Raw genomic sequence first — 17,549 nt, 5'->3', positions numbered from 1 at the left:
CTATTCTTCCTATTCAGGAGAATTCTAAATCCCATCAGTCCCTTTTCCATTCCTTTTGTCTTTTCCAGTTCTCTGGAGCAGAATTTCCTCATGGGCCATCCTGTGGTCCCTACCATCATGCAAAAGACGAAACTGAAGCAAGAAGACATCTTAGACTGGAAAGCAAGTGATTAGAACACCAAATCCTCTATTTATAGCCTAGCCACAGTGAGGTTTATTCTGACTGAGCCAATCACGGCAAGGGCAGAAAGTATATTAGTTGCCTCAGCTCCTTTATTGGAATAAAATCCTAGTCACTGAGATGTGGGATATATCCATGTAGCTCCTAACCATAACCTTCTCTGTGCTCCCTCTCTCCTGTACTGGCCCATGGAGAGAAGATTGGATTTCTTCTTTACATTATTCACCAATATTTGTACATTTACTCCCTCTACAGCCCTGCCCTGAATTCCAGCCTAGAGTTGTATTTGGCTCTACTCCCAAAGCACCAGTTACTGACTGCTTCCACCAGCAAGATGCCACTCTATTGACTCCAGGTCATCTCCTGCTTGCCTGTAATCTATTGCTGTCATTTCCTTACCTATGTTTTTTAACACCTTGGTATATTGACATATTCCCGGAGCAAACCTAAATTTCTCAAGCTCTTTGAAATATGGGTCCAACATTTGCAGCTGGTAAATCATTAACTATTTCCATCTTGCCTTCTCCCACACCAACACCAGCTTATGTCATGCATCATAGGATCATAACGTAGCTCTATCTTTAATTTTTTGAGGAACCTCCACACTGTTTTCCACAGAGGCTGTACCAATTTACATTCCCACCAAAAGTGCACGAGGGTTCCCTTTTCTCCACATCCTCACTAGCACTTGTTGTTTCTTGTCTTTTTGATAACAGCCATTCTAAAGTTGTGAGATGATATCTTATGATGGTTTTGAGCATTCATTTTTTTAAATTTAAACTTTATTTATTTATCCAGTCATTCATTCATTTATTTTTGGCTGCATTGGGTCTTCGTTGCTGTGCATGGGCTTTTCTCTAGTGGCAAACGGGGTCTACTCTTCATTGTGGTGCATGGGCTTCTCATTGTGGTGGCTTCTCTTGTTGCGGAGCATGGGCTCTAGGTGTGCGGGCTTCAGTAGTTGTAGCTCGCGGGCTCTAGAGCACAGGCTCAGTAGTTGTGGCGGACGGGCTTAGTTGCTCCGCGGCATGTGGGATCTTCCCAGACCAGAGCATGAACTTGTGTCCCCTGCACTGGCAGGCAGATTCTTAACCATTGCACCACCAGGGAAGTCCCAATTTTTAATTATTTAATTCCATTTAGACCATGAGCTTTTAAGAAAAGTGCTATCTGAGAATTCTTTACAGTTTGTAAAAATAAATTGAAAACAAAAATGTCAAATACATTTTAGAATTATTGAAATTATTGTTATAGACTTCCAATTGAATACAAAAGATTTAAGATTTGCTTAAGCTGTGAGCCCTAAGTATAAGATTCTTTCTAGAATTTGTGCTACTGAAAAGTTTTCTTCTGCATTATATCTGCTATGTTCAACAAGTTGGTGACATTGTGCCATTTGAAAACAAATTAGATCACACATGTGTAGTCTAGAGACCATAAAATCCATCTAGCAGCTGACAGTGTTGAGAAATTACTGTCCTTAATTCTAATGTCAAACTTTTAAAATTTGAATACTGAAATTTTAATAAAATTTAAAGTAACTAAATTTTGTAAATTGTAATAAAATGCAAATTTAATAAATTATGTTTAGTAAGTTCATATGTTAAATAAACTTTTATCAAAAATTTAAACTTATAGATGAGAAGCTTACTCAGCATATAATGGTAATATTTGGCTTTGGTCTTGGCTTCAGTCAAATATTTGACTTTATTATTCAAATGCAAAGCAGACAGTGGACATAAAGTGGGGGGGAGGGGAAGCATGCCTTTCTTGCCTGAATGTTTGATAGTTCAATTTTCCCTCATGTAAAATTTGTTTTTTCCATGTGGGATTTCAATCACTGAATAATAAGATGAGGGAAACTGAAAGGTTTAAAATATTCCTCCCTTTGCCTATAATTCTAGGATGTACTCAAGTTAGAATCATTATGATAATAAAATTACACTTTCTAATTGAATGCACCACCTTTAATTGGCCACAAGAATCTAGTAGGTCAACCAGGTGGCCACGATGTGCTACTAGTCCAGGAGAAAAAACATTTTTCCTTTTTCTACTCTCTTATCTCATGCACACCGGAGTAAATCTGCCCTTTGCCAAGGTAAGAAGGCAATTACCTCATAACCGAGATAGATAATTTAGATCTCCTGCTACCAAAATATCTGCAGAGTATCAAGATAAAATTCTAGGACCCCTCCTTCCTATTTTTAAGCTACATATTGTACAATCTCTAGTCATTCCCTTATCTTTTGCTTGCTTTGATCCATTTAAGCCACAGAGGATCTACTTTTAATCTTCTGCAAGAGCCTTCTCCCTCTCCTCAACTGTTATCATCTTCCTGCCTGAGATGCCACACTCCAAGTGTGTGCTGTAGCCAGGCCACTCTGGGGGCTCAGTGCTCCCACCACCAACGAGCTTTCAATCCCACGTCTCACAGGAACTTTAAACACTGAGTCATCCAAGGAATCTTGTAGTATCTTAACTAGGAATTGGGGCCCTTGTAAGCTAAGAAGCCCAGCTTTTCTGAGTCCTGAGATGCCACAGCACCTGGGTCCAGAGGTGCCTTCCAAGAACAGCAAGCCCAGGATGTACCTGAAGGTCTCTGGACATGTAAGTCGAGAAACATTTCTAGATAGTCCAAACCAAGTTTTTAATGAATGCTAATAAATCCCTTATTCACTTTTAAGCTTACGTTTTTGTTTCTATGTTTCTCAACTAGGAAGACAAACCATTGAGCCTAGACCAGGAAATAGATCAAACATGAGAGATAGGATTTTATTTTCTGGTATCTTTGAGTTGGGGAGCAGCCTGAGGGGACCCCTCATGTTCTCCAATGACCAACAGGTTGGTACATGGATAAAGCAGAGTGTATGGATGCCTAGGGAGGACCTTGGTCTCTCACATCACCTGGATAATTAGTGACAAAAGTTCTTGGTCTTTTACATTAGCTGGATAATTAGAGACAAACAACATTGATCCAGGTAGCCCATTTTCCAGCTCAGACCTATCCTGTTAAGTCAGAACTTTTCTTTCTCTCTCCTTCAAGAGCACCCAAGGCCACATCTCTCCACCCCCAACAGTTCTCACCTGCCTCCCTTGGTCTCGGAAGAACTCTCCAGTATTCTCGATGACCTGTTCATCTGACAGCTGGGAATAGGGCTGTTCCTGGCAAAAGGTGAAGGTCTCCCACAGAGTCACCCCGAAGGCCCACACATCACTTGCTGTGGTGAATTTGCCCTGTTTAAATAAGAAAAAGAATAATCTGTGCACAACAAGAGCTGATTAGGCTTTCATAATCTGGAGTTTTGCCACTTTTACAACCCAGGGCAAGGAATACTGGGACTGCCAATATACTCATGGGCGATCTGGAAACAACAATAGGAAGTTGTTTCAATGCCAAGCTACAGGCCCTTTTCTCACCCTCAGGATTTCTGCTGAGGTCTACTTCTCTTAGAGATGAGATCCAAGGGCTGAAAAGGACGCAGCCGTAAGCTATCTGACTCTCCCAGTGCATGTTAGAAGGTCAAACTCTAGGATCTAGGGTAGCCTTGGAGAAATGCCCAGGGGAAAAGCAAAATTAGAATGGGAAGCAATTGTTTCTATGTGAGAGATACAGAAATCTAGTGTAAGTGCCCGGAGTACTTGTTTAACTCGTTCGTTAATTGTCACAGTCTTGAAGGATAGACTAACGAGTGACAGCAATGAGATTCAGATGCAATCAGCATGTATTAAATACTTGCATATGTTCTATTCAATAAATACAGTGCTGACATAGATGATATTACTTATCCTTATTTTTCAGATCAGAAAACTGAGACGAGAGGTTTACTAAAATTTCCTGGTTAACAAGACCATTAATAATGGAAAAACTGAGATTTGGACCCAAACCCTCTGAATCTTGGTCTAATAATCTTTTACAACACCACACAATACCTTTAAAGGGAACAAAGCTTAATAATCATTAGAAATGAGTAAAATATGTGATTCATCTATATAGATGATAAAGATCTTTATAAGGATTTACATAAAATGGTATATATCACAGCATCATTTATAATCAAAGGAAATTGGAAAGTACTTAAATATCAAATTATAGTGACATTATTAAATTATAGGATATATCCACACAATAGAATATTATGCAGCAATTAAAATCATGTTTTTGAAGAATATTTACTGCCAGTGAGAGAGAATTGTATGTGCATAGTATCATCCCAATGCGTAAAATAATTATATATATAATACATATATTCAGAGAAATACATGTATAGAAAAAATCCTCAAAGGAAATACACTAAAATATTAATATTAATAGTGGTCATCTTGGTGAGAGGAAGGGGATAACTATACATTTCTTGTTTCAACATTAATTATGAACCCTATAAGATATGAACAAGAAACAAACAGATTAATAATAAATTAACAAAACTAGATTGCTATCAGGCTTTTCTCTGTAATATTAAATGACAAAAGACAAAATTACACATACACAGCATTGTAAGAAGTAAAAGTTTAAAGTCTAATAATTCTATAAGTCAGCTAAGTGGTATAAAATCAACAGTAAATTGTCGCAAATATGCATGGTCAGAAGATATATTTCTAAGAGGTATTTGGAAAAAACTTATTCACCTGTGGTCCAGAATATCAAAAGCTGGATAAAAATTATAAAGCAAAGAAAGAGGACCTTAAAAAGTAAATGGTGAAAATCATTAAAATACAAATATAGAGATCAATCTAAATAATTAATTAGAAACATGGTTATGAAATTAATACAGAAGAAAAATATTTTGTGTGGATAACAGTTATTTAAATGACAAGATTTTAATACTCTAATATCAGTCAGTAGGTGGAAAGGGTAGAGATTAAAAAAATGGTACTGAATCTCTTCTCATTATGGGTATATTTTTAACCTTTTCCTCCAAACTTTCTACAGTAAGCATGTTATATTTTATCAGCAGAAACAGGCAAGTGTTAAAAATAATAATTAGTACACAAAGTAAATCATCTCAAGTCAGAGAATATATCAAAGTCTATTTATTGTCTGCCTCCTGCTGTCTCAGGTGCACCCCTACATGCCATCTGCATCTACCTACATGCCAGTTGCTAGGGCAGAGCTCAAAAACACAGGAAACTCACCAGCAAGATGCTCTCCCAAGACATCCAGCGGATCGGGAGCACTGCCCGGCCCTGGATTCGGTAGTAGTCACCACTGTACAGGTTTCTGCTCATTCCAAAGTCAGCTATCTTGATGGTATAGTTCTTACCCACTAAGCAGTTTCGTGTGGCCAGATCTCGATGAACAAAATTAAGTGAGGAAAGGTACTTCATGCCAGATGCAATCTGGGTAGCCATAAACTTCAGGTTGACATAACTGAGGAAATATAAAGGAAGAGAGAAAGTAGCCTCTGGAAAGAGGAAGCTGTGAAAGGTACACACCCTGTAGTTGGTACCAACAAACTAGGGTTCCAACCTCAATATCCCTTCTCTATTCTTTATGAATCTCTTTGCTTTCCCCTAAAGGGCAGCTGCTTTATTATTCCCTGCATACTAACCTCCCCAACCATTCCAGAACAATGATGAAGTTTAAGGCTCACTGCTCCCCACTTCAGATCCCAGATTAGTCTCATGAACACAGAGAAGAGACAGAAGACCCGGTGTATTTACCTGACAGTGGGTACGTTGCTGAAGGAAGAACTGGGGGGTTCATGGCGGGAAAGGAACTGATTGAGATCTCCATTCTCCATGTACTCAGTGATCATGCAGAGAGGATCGTCAGTGATACACACAGCTAAGAGACGGATGATGTTTGGGTCCTTGAGCCGGGACATGATCTTTATCTCCTTAAGAAAATCATTCCTTTGGAGGACAGAGACATAGATAAACCCAGAGGTTGCCAGAGTTAGAATCAAGAGGGGAAAGAAGACACAGCAAAGTCTAGTCCTAACCATTATACTGAGTCTTGTTTCCCTTTGGATAACTTTGAGAGAACAGAGAACTTGGTACCTGGAAACTGTCTCATTCTACTCATCCTGGAATGCAATGCACCCTTATTCAACTATAATTTGGTGGGGGAAACATGGACCATGACATTCACATTTGCATCCCTATTATCCAACAGAAGGCCTGCCACATAGAAAGTGATTAATATTTGCTAAATCAAATATATGTTGCTAAAAACTAGTCTTAAAAATAAAACCTTCAACTGAAAGTCATATCTTAAGTGCACTGGGGTCTTTACCTTTTTTAAAAGCCATGGAGGGACTTCCCTGGTGGAGCAGTGGTTAAGAATCTGCCTGCGAATGCAGAGGACACGGGCTCGAACCCTGGTCTGGGAAGATCCCGCATGCTGCGGAGCAACTAAGCCTGTGAGCCACAACTACTTAAGCCTGGGTTCTAGAGCTCACAAGTCACAACTACTGAGCCTGTGTGACACAACTACTGAAGCCTGCGCTCTAGAGCCCATGCTCCACAACAAGAGAAGCCAGCACAACAAAAAGCGCACTCACTGCAGCGAAGAGTAGACCCTGCTCGCCACAACTAGAGAAAGCCCACATGAAGCAACCAAGACCCAATGCAGCAACCCCCAAAAAAGAAAAACAAACAAAAAGCCGTGGAGTCACTCTATAAGTAAAGTGAAGGCACTTTTTATAAAGTGAATAACCACCCTCTGGTTTAATCTGATAATTTTTTTATTTTCTCATACTGGTTTCTTTTAATGCAGGGTGCACCAGCAGTCAGTCACAACACATATTTAGTAGCCTGTTCAAAACAGCTATTTAAAGTTCACGGTGGTAATGCAGCATCATTTCAAAAGAAGTACTCACTTGGCCGAAACTAATAACTTTTTGAATAGATGGTGACAACCACCCTTGAGTCACAAAGTGGGCTATAACCTTCCAAGTAGCAATATTTAGGTTACTGAGGCCACTAGCCCACATTCTCAAAACTATTGAAGCAGACCTGTTATAAGTCTCCTGTGAGTTTCCTAGGAATCCTGGACTGGAAGTCATACTATGTCAATATAAACTCCTTGAAATCAGTGTGGTCCTGACACAACACCTCTCCTCTTTCATTGCCCCTTCAATCTCAAGCCCAGCGGGGGGTCCATGGCTTGGAAGAGCTCAGAGCCTAAGCCATCCATCATTGCTAAATTGGAGTGGGCACAGGTGGGACACCCAACGTCACCAAAAAAAACAATGGGCAAAGGCTTTGTCACATCCCATAGTTTTTTTTCTTTCATCTTGCCACCTTCTCCAATCACATGCTAAGATTAATATCAGGAATATTCTATCTGTCTATGGGACCCAGAGGATGTCCCTTTTCACTCATACTAGTAACCTTAAGATTGAAATTCTTGCAGTTAAAATTCCAAAACCTCCACAGTTCTGTTCCCTTGCCTTTCTTTCTTCTTCATGCTATATCCTATCAATTGCAAGACTTTTAATAAAACCCTAACACCATTCTTGGAATTTATGATAATTTAAGGAATAGGGATCATAAACTTTCTATAAATTTGAATATCAGTGAGACACATCAAGCCAACACAAATGGGGAAATACATATGTTACCCAGATGTGCAGATTTCTCTGAGACACATACAACCAGCTTTCAACCAGCATGCCTCTCTGGGTGAGGATTAACTCACCATTACTGTAATGGAAAGGCTGTCAGACAACGGAGTGTGGCTGGAAACTGCAATTTATGTAGTAAAGGATCCAAGAGATTATTAGCCAGTTTGGAAAACTGCTAAAGGACTGTGGATCCTTTTGCTTTGAGGTCCATGGATACTTTTCCAAGTAGAGGTAGCTTCTCATTTGGGGGGTTGCTGGACATAGAAGAAAAGGAGCATAAAAGAGAAAAAAGGGGATGAGAAAGTAAATAGAGATGTGGGGGAAAAAGGAGAATGGGAGAAACTTAGCAAGAAAGATGTGTGTGATTGTGAAAAGTCTGCAAGGGGAGGTAATGACATTCAGGCGTGCGTCTGTGTATAATGATTGAAGAGGTACGCATTCAGTCTTTAGTGTATGTTGGGGTGTACAGTGCTGTGCAAAGGGGGTTAGGAAGTAAATGTGTAGCATATCCAACAGAAAATGTACATTTGTTTTTGAGAGAGATGAGAATGAAGCTGAGGACTACTGACCCATCAGAAAAATAAAGCACAACAATGGAAATGTGAGGTAGCTCACAGACCTTCCCATCTCAAAAGAAACAAATTGCTCAGAAGTTTCCAGGAGGGTTCCTGATCCTGAAGATGAAACACATAAAGGAAAATTTAAAATGCAGACCACAGACCTGGCATTCTTGTTGGCATCTGCTCGGAGCATTTTCACGGCCACCAGGACAGGCTGGTTGGCACTGACATCTAGGGCAAAATCTTTGTCTTTGAATTTTTCCATTCCCTCCACTTCACAGAGATGAACCTAGACAAAAGTCATCTAGTCTCAGCATCATCATTTCTCCTGAAGATGTCTCAGTACTCTTGCTGGGCATTTCCTGGAGATAAACTAACTCTTACAACTCAGGCAAAATAATCAAAAAGACCAGTAAGACGATACGTGCAACACATCTTTGACTCAAATAACTGATTTAAGAAAATGGTAAGGTACCCAGCTAATGTGATATGTTACTGCTTTATAAAAGAAATACATTGATTGGAACATTAAATATGTGAATGAATCTATAACATGGTATTTTATTACAGCATAGCCCACTATAAAATGTCATTTGGTATAAATACTTGAACTTTGATTCAAGGAAGTTTAGTTACGGGATCGTGCAAAACATAAGGCAATTTCTTCTCTAAGGTAAGCCCTTAGTATGGGATTAGCATTATCAGGAACCTCTAGGCATTAGTAACTGTATAACAAGCCTGTGTTTTCAACGCAGGAGACAGAATGAGTGTATATAACACCACAAACAGATGCCGTGGACCCTTCTACCTCCACCACCACCAAACCTACCCAAGGTTAAAGCATGCCACCCATGCTGGAAACCAATAACATATTCTTATGAAACCAAATTACATTTGGAATTTAGATGGTGGTGTTGAAGACCTTCTGTTGCCACTTAAATCATTGCTTTGAATTCTCAGAAGGCTCATGTAACTGATGTAAGAGTGAAAAGTCAAATATTACATGCATCACTCTGAGGGCAATTGAGAAGTGTGTTCCTCCTTATCTTGGTTAGTGATTCATTCCCTAGTGGCTGGTTCTGGGACCAAAGGCAGGGGTGAGGTTGTTTTTGACCATTTTACATGTAACTCCAATTAAAAGGGAAAAAACAAAGTGGCTATCCAATAGCAGGATGTTCTTGGACAGTTTATAAAAGATGATCACATCTTATGGGTCCCCACCCTTTGTAACCTGTTGTAAAAATTTTGGAAAATATTGAATGTTTTTCAGAATATCTAAGTCTAGTGACTTTCCTGCTTTAAAAACTCTTATATAGAAATCAGAATTCCCAGGATTTCCACAGCTGTTTGACAAAGATGAGGCTGACCAATACTAGTCTTCTAGAGAACAATGCAAGGAGAGACAAGTGGAGGAGACATTTGGTGTGAATCCACTTTGGATGGGACAGTTTGCTCTACTGACCATTTTTATTCAACCACTTCCTTTGAACTACCAAGGACTGGAGGCCCCACTCAAAGAATCAGCTCACCTCCCCAAACTGGCCTTCTCCCAGCTTCTCCTTGAAAGTTAAGAGTTTCCTGGGGAACTCTTCCACAGCCACATCTTTCCCTGAGAGCAGGTCCATGGTAATGGCAGGCACGGAGTAGGTGTTGCCTCCAGTCACCCCCTGGAGGTTCACAATGTCAGCCTCTGCATAGTGGGGCACACCCTCAGGCCCACTGGGCTGGACTGGCTTCACAATGCCACTGCAGCCTGCAAAGACAAGGACAATGAGTCTCATTCCAAGGGGCCTCTTTGGAGATATCTTCAAGAAAGGAAATCTGAGAGGAGAGCTAAAACATGCCCCCAAGACAGCCTAACCTACACCATGACATTCTTACTTGGAGAATGATTCCTCTGGAGATTCTTTCTTGGGGCCTCCAGAATGTAGGCACCATTTTATCTCTTATCTTCTCCTCATAACTACGTGATCATTAATAACCTCCTTGGGGCTTCCCTGGTGGCGCAGTGGTTGAGAATCTGCCTGCCGATGCGGGGGACACGGGTTCATGCCCCGGTCCAGGAAGATCCCACATGCCGCGGAGCAACTGGGCCCGTGAGCCACAACTACTGAGCCTGCGCGTCTGGAGCCCATGCTCCACAACAAGAGACGCTGCGATAGTGACAGGCCCGCGCACCGCGATGAAGAGTGGCCCCCGCTTGCCACAACTAGAGAAAGCCCTCACACAGAAATGAAGACCCAACACAGCAAAAATTAATTAATTAATTAATAAACTCCTACCCCAACATCTTCTTTAAAAAAAATAAAAATAAAAAATAACCTCCTTGGTTAATCTTGTGGAATTGTGGTGAAGCGCCAGGAAGGCTCACTATACCAGTTAGGGTAGGAGTATTAAAGTTTTAGGATTTAATGGCATATTTCCTTAATTTTAAGATATAATCGCTGATTTTAATAACCTATTTCAGGGATTAAAAACTGTGATTAAATGTATATGATCTAGCTTAAGACACATCCTAACTTTAAAAAATATTAAAACATGAGGGGGGATTTTTAGACTTCAGAAAGTAGGTAGATCACTTTGGTTCGGCCTAGGAAATAAATTACATCCCTATTCTTGCTGTCTCTGTAAAATTCCCGTAGTTCAATACGCTCCTTCAATGTTTGCTTTCCACTGAGTGGTAAATACACATTAGTTTCCTTTCTTCCTTTGGAAGGACTCCCTTGAAAAGCCTCTGCTCTCATGGTTAGTCCAGCTACTTCTCCAATCAGCTCTCCCCTGAACACCATCAGTCCTCTTCCACTGACTGGGGTCATTCCTCAGATGCTGACATTATGGACAGAAAAGCTGTTCTGAGCCTCAGCAATGACCCCAGCATCCCCTCTGATGTCACTCTGCAGCCCTTTTTAAAAGACACTGGAATGTGAATCAATTGGCACCGTTTTACCAAAACAACATTTTATTGAGAAAAGACAAGAAATATTTGCTCTCATAATAAAATCTTGTATTAGTCAAGTAAATTTTCACCAAAGAGAAATGAACAAAAGTTAAGTAACTCAATTATCTAGGTGACTAAAACCTGGGAATTCTAGGATCTCTTTAGCTTCGTTGTTTTTTCTCCAAGTGAAATTCTAGTCCTGAATTTACCCCTATTGGTGTTTGATGTTGGGTGAGTACCTTATCTGGGCCTTCTCACTTTCCTCCTATGAAAAATGAGAAGGTTGGACTAGTTGGACTGTTTAGGTTCTTCTGGTGTTAACACCTTAGTAACGCATTTTATTTATTAATCTTCTTCTGACATGTGGGTCCCTCCAAACATCTGCTACGTGCAGTAGAAAAGGAGAGATGTCCAGATTCAATTAGGAGCAGCAGTAGACCAAATCTAGAAAGAAAGTGTGGACTTCCCAGGAGAAGGTGGACTTCTCTAGGCTAAAATTAGACTTGGTTGAGTAGGAGCAATAGTGTCACACCTTTATAAATCTTGTCCCTCAATTTTCTGCTCACTGTTTCATCCTCACCTGATTCTTCCTCCCCTGGAGCAAATTCTGGGAGTTTCCGTATCAGCCTGGACGGCTCCTGGTAGTCAGGGCGAAGGGGAAAGATGCGATCATAAGTGGAGTTGGACTCCTGCTCGCTTGGCGATGAGGAGCGGTTATTGTTGAACATACTGGACTCGCTTGGCAGGGAAAGGCTGACTGTCATTTCATCATCCAGCATCCTCCGGGAAGCCTGAAAGAGAAGGACAGGGGAGAAAGGCATGTTGACACAAAAGGGATCATCACTCCTTCCTCTTCTTAAACCCAGCTCTTCCACTCAGATGAAATAACTCTTTAATACTCAAACTCCAGAAGCAATGCAAGTGACAGGGGTTCAGTCTGGTTCCACAAGTGCCTGTGTTGTAGAAGCTCAGAATCATCTTTCATTTCTTCAAGGCAGAATTTAACTTCCAAATTTCTGCACTGCCAACATTAATTAACTTCCATTGAAACACTTACAAGCCTTATTCACGTGACACCATTAGAACCTATCAGTAGCCAATCAAAGAATTTCTCAGTCTTACAGTTTTCAATGTTCTGTTAAATAATGGGTTTTCCTGACACCACTCAACTGATTGATTTTGTGTAGGCATAAATTAAAATGCTCTTTAACGCAAAAAATGTGCTGTAACATGATGAATCTGTAGTTCACCTGACCACTCTGGCATTGTAGATTAGGGTAATACCCCCTTGACCCCGCATTTTTACTAACCAAAAATAAAATGGCTACAAAATAAGAAAGGAAAGCCCTAGGTGCTAGGGATACTAACATGAATTATACCTAACACAGGAATAAGAAGAATAAAACAGCTAATTGTTCCGTCATTCTATTTAATATGACCTGCCTGCTCCTTCAAAAGGAAAATCTCATAATCTAAGTATATGTGACTATTTGGATTTAAACACATGAAACGTTCTACTCCAACAAACACACTTTGGGTGCTCAGTGGAGAAACTTAGATGTCTGCTCCATACCCGAGACTGAGAGTTCCTTTGTTGCAGTAATATCCTCAATACTGAGCATGGAGCCCAGCACATAGTAGGTACTCAATAAATATCGGGTGACTCTCTCAAAGAGAAAGTTCTGAGGACACCACTGTAAGTATCCTGCAGATAATACTACAGCATAAGGCTATTTTGAGCAATGTATTTGGAATACATAGGTATGCTTAAGAGTCTTCTACAAAAAAATTCTTTCCCCCAGAAGCAATCCTGTGTCACTCCAGATCATCTTGAGTTATCTTACTCAGGATGTACAGGGACAGAAAGAATTTCTTGAAGGACCAAGTTAAATATTCAAGGGCAAAATTTTTATTCTCCCTTTTACCTGGAGAGTCTCCAATCCAAAATTCTTCTCCCAGCCCATGAATATATTCCAGTGGGACTCAGAAGAAAGACTCAAAGAGTGGTAAATTCTGGCTCACATAAAGAGAAAAATAGCTCACAGGGAAGAGAACACAGACTCTCCCCCCTCAACTAAAATGCAGTCATAACAGACTGTTCAGTAAGAACACAGCTTCAAGCTGTCCAATGAACTGTCAGACCATCAGCTGCTACCACCACCACTTTTTGCTACCCCGCATCGTGGAATTTAGATACCAAGTGTGTTCTAGCATTCTAAAAGACAAAAGGTTTTGATGTTGCCTCATCATGCCACTGAGTGAGCTCTCTGTGGATTCTGCCTTTCAGCCTTCAGTCACTATTTATGGATTGAAAGCTTTAATTTAATTTTTAGACTAATTTTAGAAGTCTCTGTGGGAAGCAAAGAGACCCTCTCTTCTGTGAAATATTCCTGACTAAAGTCCTTAAAATAAACCTCAGGGCTTCCCTGGTGGCGCAGTGGTTGAGAGTCCGCCTGCCTATGCGGGGGACGCGGGTTCTTGCCCCGGTCAGGGAAGATCCCACATGCCGCGGAGCGGCTGGGCCCGTGAGCCATGGCCGCTGAGCCTGCGCGTCCGGAGCCTGTGCCCCGCAACGGGAGAGGCCACAACAGTGAGAGGCCCGCGTAACACAAAAAAAAAAAAAAAAAAAAAAAAAAAAAAAAAAAATAAACCTCAATCATCTCAGAACTTGAATGTGTAACAGATCAGAAGGAATTGCATGCTACTTCTCTGGGTCATTCCCCTCACTTCTCTGATTTCAGCCTCTTCCTCTTGTCCTACTCACAAAGCGTTCAGAAGGTTCCAGTCCATTCTCACAGTGCCCTTTCCCCTCTTCTGGTATGTACTCTACATAGGCACTGGTCTCCTCTGAGATCCCATCCCCAAATACTTAGGCTATAAACACAATCAGCCTATACCCTCCCTCCTGTTCCCTGCCCTCGATGGGCACCTCAAAGCCTCACAGCCCAGAGTATCTATGATCTCTCACAGTCCACATCCATTTGAGCTCATTGACCAGGAACAATGTCCATGACTAAAGGTAGAAACACTTTATCATCAGCAAACCCCAAGAGTGTCACACATTTAGCAGCAGCGCCCAGAATTGCTATCTGGTCTAAGACACCAAGAAAAGTCATAGATATTCCATCCGTGGTGAAAGGTATATATTTTAGAAGAAAAGAAATCAACATATTTCAAGACTGACAATTAGAACAAGCATAGAAAGCAGGATATTAACTGTATGACCTTGAGCACATCACATTTTCTCATGAGCAAAACAGTTAAATATAACTACTCTGCCCAACTCACAATTATTCAATGAGGTTCAAGTAAAATCAAGGAAAAAGTCTTTGCAGACTGTAAAGTGTTAGACAAATGTAATACAAATTATATAGATCATTTGGCCTAGACTAAAAGAATCTGAGGAGGCACTCAGAAGGATGCATAACCATAACTTTCTTTTTTGGGGGCTGTACCACGTGGCATGCAGGATCTTAGTTCCCCATCCATGGGGGAAGCATGTGCCCCCTGCAGTGGAAGCACAGAGTCCTAACCACTGGACTCGCAGGTCCTCCCCAACCATAACTTTCAAGTACAAAAAGAAGTAGGAATAGAATTGTGAGAAACTTGGCTTGGATATTAATGAAGCAGCACAGGAGAGGATGGAGCAGCTTCCTACCCCGTGATTGTCCTGCACTTCCTCACCTTCTCCAGCATTTTCTGCCAGAACTGCCTCCAGAGGATGATGACAATGATAGCCAGGAGGATGAAGATTATGGCCACTAAGCAGCCAATCAGGATTCGAGTGTTGCTGTCATCAACTTTAAGCATTGGATCTGTAACCAGGAAAAGAAGGACGAAGAATGTTATCATCTCAAGGGGCAAGGAAAAGCATAAAGGCTTGGACTAGAGAAAAGAAGGCAGAACCTATTCCTTCAGGATAATTCCACAAGATGCCACTTAACACTTGGTCTTGCTACTCTTGTATTACTGTGCTCCTATATCCTACAGTCCTCATCCATGGGACAGTAGCTTCCTCTTCCTCATGTATTAGACTGGATAATGGAGAGGTTTTCCATTCCTCCCAAAATTTTGCTCCCTTTATACCATGGCCCCTAATCACACCTCATGAAAAACAGGTGAAGAATCAGTTTCACTCTTCATTGAGACATGCCAAGGCAGCTGAGAGTCCTCTTTGGAGACACTTGATCACGTGCTTCCCAGATTGCTGACTTATACAGCCAGTGACTGTTTGAAGCAATGCATACACTTTTCCATATTTCTCTCCAATTGGAGAGACTAGCTTTTTGTTCCATTCATTCATTGAGATCCCTACAATGGGTCTCACCTAGAAATATCCCTTTCCCTGTTTTTGCTCCAAGCTTCCCAAACTTCTAAGAAGCAGTTGGAACAGCTCCAGACTCTGCCTCAGCAGAAGAATCACATGGACCAGCAGGGAAGAGAGTGAGGTTGGGCCTTTAACTTTGGAGGTGGTCTGTCCTATCTTTCCAGAGCTACTCTTCATTGAAAGCCACCTGGTATCAAGCCTGCTACACAGTCAAGCCTTTGCAAATCTCCACCCTTCTTCATCCTCCAGGAGGTCCCTTCAACTTAATTTTTATAACCAAGAAGCATACATACCATAGGTTGTGGGTGCCACAGGCGATGTGGGCAGGGCTCCAGAGTTGTTGTACATAGCAGCATCTGTCACAAAACAAGGGTGAGTCAGAGCTGGGGAGAAGACAGCTCGGTAGTGGTTTTTCTGAAGGCAGGTTGTAAGCTAGCACTTTGTGAAATCGATTTACTGTGTTGCTAAAAGCCTTTCTTAGAAATGAAATCATATAATATATTAAGTAAAAAATATCACCATTCATCTAAATAGTAAGGGCAACTTTTCTTTTGTAAAAATTTTGTTTCAATTAATACCTACTAAGTGTCATGGTACAAAAAAGTTAAAGAGAGTGATCAGAGGGCTGTGACCACACATTATCATAAATCATGCATAGGAAGTGAGATCCAAATTCAACAAAATGTAGAGAGAATACAATGGGTAAGTAGACATAGGACAGACATAGGGTTAAGATGTGATTTCCCTTCAAGGAAATTACGGTGTTTTACAAAAGAGTTTTCACTGTGCCTCATAGTCCTAGCTCTTTAATTTATAAATTAAGCCTTCTTCCTTAGAAATAAATTAGAGTATCATTTACAGTGATGTTGAAGCTTCTAGGACTAGCTCCCAAAAGTTTATTTGACAGATTGATGTCGGTAACTAATTTTTCCCTCTGACTTGTCTAATCAAGGGGGTCAAGAATTAGAATATGCAAAGACTATCAGTAATAATAAATAATAATTAGTCAGCAATAATAAGTTATTGGAGTTTTTGTTACAGTAGGCCACCCTACTCCAAATAATATACTCCTGCCTCAGTCTGATTTGGATTTACTTCTTCTTTGGCTCCGTAGTACCCAGTGTCTATATCATTTAGTACATACCACAGTGTCTCATATTTTAAGTTTACTCATCCATCTTCTATGAAACATTGGGCACCTTTAGGTCAAGGACATTGTCTTATTTGTCATTGTAACCTAATAACTAAGACAGTGCATGGTAAATAGTAGATGCTCAATAATGTTTTATGCATGAATGCACACATGTTCATTGTAAGTAGTATATGGTATAAAGAGGAAGTAACAGTGAAGGAGATATACAAGGAACAATCAGATAAGTGCTGTAAAGTCAGACCCTTAAGACTGAGATTCAAAACAGTATCTAAAAGGACTCTGGTCAGTAGAATAAAAAAGAAGAGATTCTCAGGAAGAAACTGTATTGAATTAAGTAATTATATTCCTCTTTGAGATGTACCATTGACCCTTGAACAATGTGCAGGTTAGGGGCACTGAGTACTCTGCGCAGTGGAAAATCTGCATATAACTTAAAATCAGCCCTCCATATACATGGTTCTTCCATATCCAAGGTTCTGCATCCATGGAGTCAACCAACTGTGGATCGTGTAGTATTGTAATATTTACTATGGAAAAAAAATCCATATATAGATAGACCCATGCAGTTCAAACCCATGTTGTTCACGGGTCAACTGTACATATATGATACTTAGTGACTTCTATTTTGAATAAGAGATGGATGCTTCTCTAAGTCAGGTAAAGAATCCTGTCATAAGATTTAAATCCTCAGAGAGGGAACTTCCCTGGGGCACAGTGGATGAGACTCCGCACTCCCAATGCAGGGGGCCTGGGTTCAATCCCTGGTCAGGGAACTAGATCCCGCATGCATGCTGCAACTAAGAGTTCGCATGCCGCAACTAA

The 17,549-nt window shown here is 40.7% G+C and overlaps 1 protein-coding gene across 1 annotated transcript in view; it reads right to left on the bottom strand.

The window, feature by feature from the left end:
• The window catches only part of DDR2 (discoidin domain receptor tyrosine kinase 2), a 53,283-nt gene that overhangs the window by 1,968 nt on the left and 33,766 nt on the right, over positions 1-17,549 (bottom strand). The window contains exons 8-15 of the mRNA XM_079696766.1: positions 15,868-15,930; positions 14,932-15,062; positions 11,828-12,038; positions 9,839-10,062; positions 8,471-8,598; positions 5,843-6,034; positions 5,315-5,549; positions 3,266-3,415 (exon numbers count right to left, since the gene is read on the bottom strand). Coding sequence (XP_079552892.1) covers positions 3,266-3,415; positions 5,315-5,549; positions 5,843-6,034; positions 8,471-8,598; positions 9,839-10,062; positions 11,828-12,038; positions 14,932-15,062; positions 15,868-15,930 — 1,334 coding nt within the window. The remainder of the gene's footprint in view (positions 1-3,265; positions 3,416-5,314; positions 5,550-5,842; positions 6,035-8,470; positions 8,599-9,838; positions 10,063-11,827; positions 12,039-14,931; positions 15,063-15,867; positions 15,931-17,549) is intronic.

Source organism: Hyperoodon ampullatus (genome assembly GCF_949752795.1).
Source record: "Hyperoodon ampullatus genome assembly, chromosome: 2".
In the NCBI taxonomy this organism is placed as follows: domain Eukaryota; kingdom Metazoa; phylum Chordata; class Mammalia; order Artiodactyla; family Ziphiidae; genus Hyperoodon; species Hyperoodon ampullatus.
The sequence above is the reverse complement of the archived record's forward strand: the minus strand, read 5'-3'. Positions and strand labels throughout refer to the sequence as shown.